The sequence below is a fragment of the Dromiciops gliroides genome, chromosome 2, assembly GCF_019393635.1.
Source record: "Dromiciops gliroides isolate mDroGli1 chromosome 2, mDroGli1.pri, whole genome shotgun sequence".
Taxonomy (NCBI): Eukaryota; Metazoa; Chordata; class Mammalia; order Microbiotheria; family Microbiotheriidae; genus Dromiciops; species Dromiciops gliroides.
The window spans coordinates 592,657,449-592,668,099 of NC_057862.1; the positions used below are offsets into that span (position 1 = coordinate 592,657,449).

The window sequence follows — 10,651 nt, forward strand, 5'->3', positions numbered from 1 at the left end:
GACAGGTTTCTTAGGTTCATCAGCTTTTACCTTAAATTTCCAGACTGCCTGGAATACCCACACATTCCATACTGGACACCCCAGGCTACAGTGAGATTTCTCATCTCCCTCCTCTGGGCCTAATCAACTACTCAGAGCTTTATGAAATGAAAAAAAAAAAAAACCTCAACAGAGTCATAACTAAATAAATCCTTCATCCTTCCCCCCTCCCAAAATGATTACTCATTTCAAAAGTGTGGCTGGCATGCTATTTATTGGTCCTAGTTTGTAGTTCCAGCAAAAGAGGTGCCCATAGCGCGTACTGACCCACCATTCATTCCACTGTATACACTCCTGTGATGAGGTGACATGTCGTCAGGGGTCTGCCTCCGGAGCGTGCCTTCCCTGCTGCCTCCGCCGCCCATGTGCTTGTGATGATCTGGGCTTCCCCCATAATGCTGTTTGAGATGCTCAGGGCTGGTCCCCCTCACCCTTGGAAGGTGTTCCATGCTCCCACTCAAGATGTGTTTCTGCAGGTGCTCTGGGCTCCCACTGCTATGCTTTTGGTGCTCGGGGCTCCCGCCAGGCCTGTGCTTCTGGAAATGTTCAGGGCTACTGCTGATCACATGCTTGGGAAGGGTCTCCGGGCTACCGCCTGTGTGCTTCTGCTGCTCAGGGCTGCCTTTGACTATGGTTTTGTGATGCTCTGGACTGGGTCCTTTGAGCTGTTTCTGGTGATCTGGGCTCCCAGAAACCCTTGGTTTGGGGAGATGTTCTGGACTCCCGCTCCGGTGCTTTGAGTGTTCCGGACTACCTTCAGCCCTGGGTTTCTGGAGGTGTTCGGGGCTGCCGCTGGCATGATGTTTGTGGTGGTCAGGGCTGTCAGTGCTCCCCGCACTGGAGGTGCTGCTGCCGTCCCCCACGTCCCGGACATAAGGAGCACTAGAGGCTGTGAGCTGGCACAGACTGATCTGACTGTCGATGGAGCTCCGGCTGCCAGCACAGCCTCCCTTCTCTTCATCTAACATCACGCAAAGCTCTTTGAGCTCCATGTTCTCCTTGACAACTTCCTCCTGCTTCACTTCAAGTTCCTTCAGTTTCTGCAGATATAAGGCCACTTCCTTGTGCATCACCCCAGCCGTGTATCTGCCCAGTCTCTGCCACTCACGTGACACCTTTTTTCCCTTCTGCCTGTCATCATCCAGGAAACAACAAAGATCTCTCAGCTCTTGGTTGTCTTCTTGAAGCTTCTGGTTAATGTCCTGCAAAGAAACAGGGAAAGCCATTCATGAAATCAAATTTTCAAAGGTTTTCTCATTCTCTTATTAATAGGCTCGGGCTATCCTCCTGCCTTGCAGGTGAGGCAAATCTCTTGGGTGCCAGACCACTGGGAGCAATTTCCAATTACAAGAATTCTTGGGGGAGGGGGAGCAGGTATTCCTGAGATACTAGGAATTACTGTGATGTTATTAGAAGGCAATTAGGGATAAGAAAAATTGAAACTTGATAAATATCAAGAGTAGGTCAGGAGCAGCTAAGTGGTGCAGTAGATAAAGCACCGGCCTTGGATTCAGGAGTACTTGAGTTCAAATCCGACCTCAGACACTTGACACTTACTAGCCGTGTGACCCTGGGCAAGTCACTTAACCCCCATTGCCCCACAAAAAAAAAAAAAAAGAGTAGGTCAGTCAGGTTTGAGAATACACACACACACAGACACACACACACAAAGCCAAGGGGTATCACTAATAAGTAAGTGATGCAATATGTATGTGCCCAGAGCCAGCCTAACAGGGATGATGGGTTCAACAATAATGTCTTTCAGTGAATGCATAACAGAACAGTTCATCACAGGTAGCACCTTGGGAGCAGGGACTAGGACCTAGCACAGTCCCTAGGATACAGTAGACTCTTTTTTTTTTTTTTTGTGGGGCAGTGAGGGTTAAGTGACTTGCCCAGGATCACACAGCTAGTAAGTGTCAAGTGTCTGAGGCCAGATTGGAACTAAGGTCCTCCTGAATCCGGGGATGGTGCTTTATCCACTTCGCTATGTAGCTGCCCCCTACAGTAGACTCTTAATAAATGCTCACTGACTAATTGATCACAGGATGTCCAAATCCTTCATTTTTCAAAAGAGAAATCACAGGGATGGTGAATGAAGTCATGGAGCAATGATTGACATATCCTTTCCAGGAATAGAATTGTTGATCTGATTATTGTTCCCAGAGAAAGAGGTAGAAAGGGGAAGAGTGGGTTGTGAAGATAATCAGCAATGTGGTCAGGTAAGACTGAGAGAGCTAGAGAAATTAAGTGACTTACTCACCATCCCATCCCTTCATTCCTTGTACACACAAAATGAGAGCAGCCCCGCACCCCCAACTCATCTCACATGCCGCCCACAAAGGAGACAGCCAAATGCCTTCCAGAAAAGGTTTGCTTCTTTACATAATCCCTCTGATGCCCTCCTTGCTCTCTAAGTGTATCTCCCTCCTAAACAAGGAGTAAGTGTGTCAGGAACAAAGCAGAAACAGTGTATGGTCTAGCACCATACAATAATCCAGTTGGGGACCCAAAAGGAATTACTTTTCATTCATGTAAACCCAGAATGACTTAGATATGGATCCTCACACAGACTAGAAATTTAGTTCAAAACCATCCATGAAACTACAACCTTCACTTCACCATGACATGAATAGCAGCCATGTATTATCAAGGCCTTAAGAAAAAGAATAAGAAACATCATGATGAGATCAAGTCCTGCCTGTGACCCATACTCGATGTATGACCAGGTAACTAGGTAGCACAGTGGATAGAGCCCCAGGGCCTAGAGTCAGGAAAATCTGACTTCAAATCCAGCTTCAGACACTTACCAGCTGTGTGACCCTGGGCAAGTCACTTAACCCTATTTGCCTTACCTATAAAATGAGCTGGAGAAGAAATGGCAAATCAGGTCACTTTATCTCTCAGTTACCACATAACTGTCTAAAATTAAAAGTTATAGATGATAGAGAAAGTTTCTGTCCTGAGTGTTTTCTATTCTGAGGAACTCATAGACCCAGACCATAAAGAAAAAGTATAGTCATCAGGCTTAATTTCCCATTTTAATTAACAACAAAAAGATGGTTTAGTAGAAGGAATGCCAGGTATGGAATCAGTTAAGACATGAGTTTAAATGCTGTTTCTGATGCTTCCTAAGCATGTGACCTTAGACAAATTGTTAAACTTCTCCGAGCTCAAATTTCTCATCTGTAAAATGGGAATTATTATACTTACACTACCTGCCTTGGAAGGGTTCTTGTGACGAAAGTACTTAGTAAACCTTAGAGCCCTACAGAAATAATCAATGTGCTTCTGATCAGGTAGACTTGCTCATTTCCAGCCTCATCCAGACTGACCATGCTACTGTTCCTTGGCCATCTTCACAACTCACTCTCTCCCTCTCATTTTGACACTTTTCATTTACTTGCTTAAATTCTTAGTCATCTTTTCCACATGGGTCATTTCTTTGAGTAGACTTACTCCTCTAAGGTAGGTGTGCCACATTCCTCACTGCCCAGAATTCTTTACATTCCCCCAAAGGATCTTAATGCATATCAAGCACTAATTAAATATTTAACTGATATTGAGACTAGTCTAATTTTTTAAGCCTGTAGAGTGATGCAAATCTTGCCACTGATGAGTGGCTCAAACACTGAAATGGTCAATCTAAAAAAATAGCTCATCTGAGCAGGTAGTATTTTAAAGTCATTCTTAGAATGTCTCTTCTATATTGGTTATCAATACGTAGAGAATAGGATCTCTAATGTTATATACAACTTATGGAAAAGCAGCAATTGTAGATATTGTGAAAAATAATTTTGAATAAAACTAGGCATTTTTAATCAGAAAAAACCCTCAGGGTTTTGTTCAACATCAGAATTTATCTGTATAAATTCCAATCATATTCTCTCATTCTAAATTAGTCTTCCCTTGAAAACAATACCATCTGTGGTAGGGGTGATAACTTAGCTCACCCAATCCCCCTATGCAACTTAGGCTGGTGGTTTTTCCTTGAAAAGTATTAAGACCATACTCAAGACTTGGTTGGCTCAGGGCATTAAAGACTCTGGCTGCTGACATCACTTCCTCATCACCTGAGTACAAAGCAGCCGCAAGACTATTGAGCCAAGTTCAATCCAGCACGCTTGGCTCTTGCATCACAACAAACAACTCAGGCAAGAGTTTTCAGCTGTTGAATCAAGCCAAGGGGTCCTCAATTCCTTTCTTCCTTGAAAATTCTTCTCATGATGACTAAGTAAATCTCTATTTGTTAAGCAACAGATGTACAATTCATTCACAATAATGAATATTTCACCTACTATGTATGTCTGTGCCAGGAACTTCAGGGAATATAGTGAGGAGCAAGACCTTGTCCTGGTTTTGTTTGAGAGAACAGGAAGGATTGCTACAGGAGGCCCCACTTGAGGCAAGTCTAAACAAGGAGGTAGGATTTGGGCAGTTTCCCAAAGGAAGGAAGTGTGGAAGAGGAGGAGCTTTTCCAGGAGCTGGGACTAGAATCAGCAAAGTGGCAAATGTGGAAAAGAACTAAGATATGTTCCAGGAAGAATAGAAAACAAGGAACTGAAGAGAAAGATTTCAGAGAAACATAGGTAAACTTCTTTGAAGTGATACAAAAAGAAGTGAGCAGAACCAGGAGAACAATGTACACAATAATAATTTTGGAAGGTAATGTCAGTGGTGGGAGATGAAGCCAGAAAGGTGTGCTGAAGCTGTTTTCCATAGCCTTGAATGCCAGGCTGAGAAGTCTGAACTTTAATTAGCCAACAAAGATTCTTAAACAAGAGAAGACATGATTTAGGAAGATTAATCTGACAAGAGTGTGTAGGAAAGGGCAATAGTATGATGGGAAGCAAAGAAATGAGATGGAGTGGCTATTTGGAAAAGATAATGAGACCCTTAATTAATTTGAGTGATGGGAATAGAAATGAAAAGGAACAGATTTGTGAAAATGTCCTATTTCTGGGCCCTTCTTCCTTATATTGAGATCATTGGTGATTATAGCCTCAGAATTCAAAAAGAACAATCATCATCTCAGCAGCAAAAAGACAATATTCTCAAATTACTAATCTTGATGATTTTTTTTTTTAGTGAGGCAATTGGGGTTAAGTGACTTGCCCAGGGTCACACAGCTAGTGTTAAGTGTCTGAGGTCGGATTTGAACTCAGGTACTCCTGACTCCAGGGCCAGTGCTCTATCCACTGCGCCACCTAGCTGCCCCTCAAATTACTAATCTTACAGCATTAGTAAATACTCTAGTTGTAATGACTCTATTCTACCTCATTTTTAAAATGCACATAATAAACTGAAACTATTTCCCAGGAATCATTGTCCACTCTGGATCTGGTTTAGGTTAGAGATTATCACTTCCAATATGAAAGCACACAGGTAGCTGTATATATCAATAACAGAAAGAATCAAATTCAAGATAAAATCAGGTCCTGACCCTCAAGGAGGGACCTAATTAGATTACTGAGAAACAAGAATATAAAGCCAAGTCCCATCGAGTGCTAGAACTCCTATACTATGACCCAGTAGATGCTACCTTGGGAGAGAGGGAAAAATCTGTCTCAATGTGTAAGTAACCGCCTATTACAATTATAGGTTCATAGATTTAGGGACAGAGAAACCTCAGAAGTCATCTAGTTCAATTCCCTAATTTTATAGAAGAAGATCTGAAGACCAAAGAGGTTCAATGATTTTCCCAGAATCAAAAGTAAGTAGTAGAACTGGGATTAGAACTGAGGTCCTCAGACTCCATAGCACACTTTCCATGGTACCATTCTGTCCCCAAATATCTGGACTGTGACCTGTGAAGGCACAGCACTGAAAGGCAGCGTTTTTATTCTGATAAGATTCACAGGCTATGAAGCAAGGCCTCACTGGGTTAATATTACCTTGCTTCCAATAAAGCTGTTTAACTTTAATCACTGCTTCCCTAAGTGAGTATATTAGAAATAGTGCTGACTTTAACCATTGTTTCCCTAAGTAAGGATGCTGGAAATGATTCAGGATCACTATAGGTCTGACAATGTATACAGATGTTTCAAAACTAGCATAAAAGCCTCTTTTGAAAGTTATTTAACTTCAATGTCAAGGAGGGGGCAAGAACCATTAAAAGGACAAATTCTCAGTTCAATTATGGCTAAAAATATAAAAGATTTAAGTGGGGGAAGGTAGTTAACCAAATCCCCCTTTGGCTAGGTCTCCCTCACAAATCAGACTGATTAGACTTGTTCTTTTTTTGTATCTCTAGCAGTTCCATACAGCAGGTAATAGATATCTATTTGAATGAATGGAGCAAAAAGAAGGACACACTCCAGAATTTTCTCAGAATATCTCTTTCTGAGATCACATGACAGCTCTGCCATACCTAAAGTCCCCCTCCCCCCAATTAGGATTGCCACATCACTGCAGCATTCTAACATGACATAACATTCAAGTCAAGAGGATTTCCCATGTACCTTCTCAGTCCTTCCTATTCTTTTTCACCTAGAATATTTATCTTCAACTGAGTAAATTTGGAGTCAGAAAGTTTAGTAAAGGAGAGGACTGGGAGGGAGAAGAGAACAATATCTGTGTGTATGATTTTACTCCAAGTTAATTCTTAAGTCCTTTCATCTGTCTTTTTGGCTTCCTATAAACAAAGCCAGAACAATTAGAGGAAGGAATAAAAGGAGGCACCATTCACAAATCGATGCAGAAAGGAAGTTTGTTAGCTCACACATAAGGAGCTTTCCCAGCAATCAGTACTCAGTCAGGCATGTAAGGAAGTTTTTATATTCACTGGGCACTTTCTATTTAAAAGGGGGGCAGAGTTACTCCCTCAAGTCACTCCTCTCCCAAATCAAAAAGAATTCTGGCCCAAAATGGAGGCCTCACAATTTGACCCTTGGGCCAGCAGTGATCACCCTGTGCACTTGGGGATTGGATTAGACTATGAGAAAGATTGGGGAAATGAACACATCACTTTACTCCTGAAAGTACTTACTTGGAAGCTCATTAAGAAACATAACATTTGAATAGAAAAGGAAGGTGGTCAAGACTCCTAAAATCCATTTGTAATTTCATCAAGTATCTTTGGAGGAAGAGATAGGGAAGCAGCTGGAGGTGGTTAGGGAAGTCGGCTCTACTAATGGGGCATTCAGATAGGAGCTAGATTAACTCCTTCCTCGTCTCATCTTGCATTAGAAGGCTATTTTGGCCCATTATCTGCTAAATCTGTTTCCCTGAGTTTTACAAAGGTGACTTCCCTTTTCCCAGGTAGTGCAGCCTCACTGTCCAACCAGGTACACACAGTGTCCTTGCTGCTACTTTACTTTATCAAGTACAAATATTCTCCTGCAGGAACACACCCTCTTTACTCCAAGAGAGAGCCCCGAGATATCCTGCCTGTGCCGTCGAAGTCCTAAAAATATGAGGAGAGGGAGAGCCTCGATACAGCTTCAGATAGAGTCACTCATTCCATTTCCTCACTCCCCCCACCCCCACCCCCACCCCCTTCCCCATCCCTGGTGACAGGAAAGCCAGGTTGGGTCAGGGCTCTCAGGGCCTGGCAGTTTAGAAGTTGAAGGGAAATCAAATGGCACTGAAGTTTGGAAAAGTTGCCCAAAGAGAGTGATAAGGGGTGAGGAAAAGGTCACTTGTTTTAACTATGAAAAACTTTCACTAGTACCTTCCTGTTTTGTTCATCATTTCTCATCATTTCATCTAAGAAAGGGAACAACGTTAGAGAGATTGAAAAAGAACAGAACGGAAGGGGAGCGGAGAGAGAAAGGGAGAAAAGAAGGAAAGTGAGGAAAGGGGATAAAGAGAGAGAGACAGACAGAGACAGACAGAGACACAGAGAGAGACAGAGACAGAGAAAGAAAGCGTATTGTCTTGGTGCCCTCCCTAGCCCGGCCCCAGTTTGTGCGCTCTGGGCGGTTACCTTGAGGCCGCGGATCTCGCCCAGGTGCAGCTGGAGGCGGCGGTTCACCTCCCGGATGAGATTGCTGTGGTCCAGCATCGCGCTCACCTTCTCCGCCTCGGCGCGGCGGAGGCTGCGGATCAGCTCTTCCTTGCTCCACTGGAGCAGCTCCTCGTCTGACACTTTGGACAGGTCCTCGACCGTGGCGGAGGCGGCTGGACTGGAGCAACTTTCCGCCCCTGCCGCCGCCGCCGCCGCGCCCCCAGTAGCCTTGGACATGACGTTCCCCTCTTGGGAAGTGGGGACGGATGGAAAGTGGAGAAGAAGCGACACAAGGACAAGGTGCAGGAAGCAGGAGGGCCGCTGGACAACGTGCCCACCACCCCCACCAGCCCACCCCACTCCGCGGCTTCAGCCACAGGGCTTCAGCAAGTCACCGGGGCCGCGTGGGCGTTGCTGGGCTTGGGCTGCGGGGGTCGAGCTGTGCGCCCATCCTATCTCTCCATCTCCATCCCTGGACACGCGCTTTCACACACCCCAGCCGGGGCGACAGCCCGCGTGCTCCCGCGGGGACCAGTCCCAACTCTGCGCAAGTACATGTTTGGAGGAGTCCGGGAGTGCACCCAGGGAGGTTCAAAGGCAACTGTCTCTCCCTTCCCCTCTCCCACGCCCTAATCCAAGTATGCCCCTCCGCCTCCTACAGACAAACACGACACGCACTTTTCTTCGCCCCCCCTTTTTTACGGACTGCAGCCTCACGCCCCTGCCCCCTTTCTTCTCTCTGCTAAGCCTGCAAAGGGCTGGGCGAGCCCGACTGGGGCCGGAGGTGGTGACTGCTGCTGAAGACGGTGCTGGGGCTGCTGGTGTCCCTCCCCGCGGCCGCCGCCGGCGCGCTCCACATCCAGCCTCCCCGGCGCTGCTGCTCAGCTCCGCTGCTGCAATGGGGATGCATTAGACTTGAAGCGCGGAGGAGGCGGTGATTGGGGGGGGGGGGAGGAAGGAATAGACCAGGAGGAGGTGGAGCCAAGTTTAGGGAACCGCCCGCAGCAACCAGCAGCCCTCTGACACCTGGACCAGGCGTGGCTGCTGTCCAGCGCAGCCTCTAGAATGAGAGAGCTGTTCAGTCCACCATCCCTCCTTGGCTGGTTAGGGGGCAAGGGGAACCTGGGAGGGAGAGGAGGACTTGTCTGCGGGGGGTCGCGGGGAGGGAGGGAAGAGGAGCAAAGGAGATCAGAAGCAGCTATGGCCAGTCTGGACCTAGGAAATTCTCGCGCGCCACCCTGTGGCTAAAGTGCCCGCTCCACGCCCTGGTTCAGACAGCCTTCTTTCAAAGAAGCCAAGTCAAGGGGAGAAATCAAAGGAGACTATCTGGTGGGGTTCGGGGGTGCAATAGCTAAGAGGTAGCTGAGCTTTACATTTTAGGGAAGAAGGAAGGAGGGAAAGGAAGAGAAAGTTTTCAGATAAAATGTAAAACTGAGAAAAAAGGGAAAGGCTTTAGAGCATAACTCTTAGGGGGAGACCCTTAGGCCTTTGTCAACATTTTTAAAAGAAATTTGCCACCTTTGTGAGGTTGCTGCAGGGGAAAATAGTAATATGAGGAAAATGGCCCAGATCTTTTAAAATATTAATCTTAAAACAGCATGGTCTAAGGAAGGAGGAGGGAAGGTATTCATGTCTTATTTCCAATTACTAAGGTCTTTGATTAAGGTCAGCACATCCCCCTCCAGAAAAGCACATCTTCTGCCAAAGCATCCTTAGACACAGGAATGAGGTCTTCTCTTTTCCTTTGTGCTCAAAGTAGAATAAAATTTAGTGGGTCTTTTTTTTCTACTATTAATTTCCTCCTAGTGAACACTAAACCCTTGGGTTTCGCCCTAGGCTCTGTTACCCTACAGTCAACCTGATCTGTCTAATAAAGCCATGAGAATAAATAAGTTTCTGCTCCCAAGTAGGTCTCTTCTAGTTTGAGATGGAATTGCCTTCGATGTGAAAAAGTGTTCTTTCCTCTGCCCCCCCCCAAAAATAAAGTGCCCCCAGTAGGTTATTTGGCTGAATGTCATATACCCCTTAATAGCAGCATCTCCAATTGCCTAGAAAGCCAGAATTAGTCTTCACCATAGAATTTGAGTGAAAATTGAAAAGCATTCCCTTTCTTTAAAATTTCAGCATTCAGTTTAATTATTCAACAAGCATTTATTAAGCACCTGCTATGTGGAAGGCATTGCTCCAAACTTCAAGTATACAAAGTCAGAAATTTTAAAATTGTCTCTACCCTTAAGAATTTTACATTCTAACAAGTAAACAGAAAGGGAAGAAAACTATAGAATTTGAGGGTAAAAAAGAGTACTGCCAACTACAGAGATCAAGAAAGGTTACAAGTTATATGCACCTAAGCTGAATTGAAGTATTCTAAGAGGCAGAGCATTACAGGCAACAGAGCAGAGACTAGGAGAGAATGTGGAGGCAGAAAACAGAATGTTGAATCTGGGAAGTTAGCAAGTAGACAATTTTTCTGGAACAAAGCTTGTGGAAACAGGTGATGGGAAGGAAATACCTGAACAGTTAGACTAGAGCTAGATTGTTACAGACTTTTAAAACAACTCAGGATTTTTTTTTAAATCCTGGCATCAGTTAGGAAATTGAAGATTATTGGGGACTATAGGGACGTGATCAGACCCTTGCTTTAGGAAAATTATTTTAGAAGTG

At 44.9% G+C, this 10,651-nt stretch overlaps 1 protein-coding gene across 5 annotated transcripts in view; it reads right to left on the minus strand.

Annotated features, from left to right (window-relative positions):
* Positions 1-8,510, minus strand: part of CCDC85A (coiled-coil domain containing 85A) — a 268,156-nt gene extending 259,646 nt beyond the window's left edge. For 4 of the 5 annotated variants that reach the window (XM_043985829.1, XM_043985825.1, XM_043985828.1 and 1 more), the window contains exons 1-2: positions 7,967-8,510; positions 311-1,241 (exon numbers count right to left, since the gene is read on the minus strand). In XM_043985829.1, the coding sequence (XP_043841764.1) occupies positions 311-1,241; positions 7,967-8,224 (1,189 nt within the window). In that variant the 5' untranslated portion in view covers positions 8,225-8,510. Of the gene's footprint in view, positions 1-306; positions 1,242-7,966 lie in introns of all 5 variants that reach the window. The other variant, XM_043985827.1, reaches the window with a different exon arrangement.
* Positions 8,511-10,651: the final 2,141 nt, after the last annotated feature.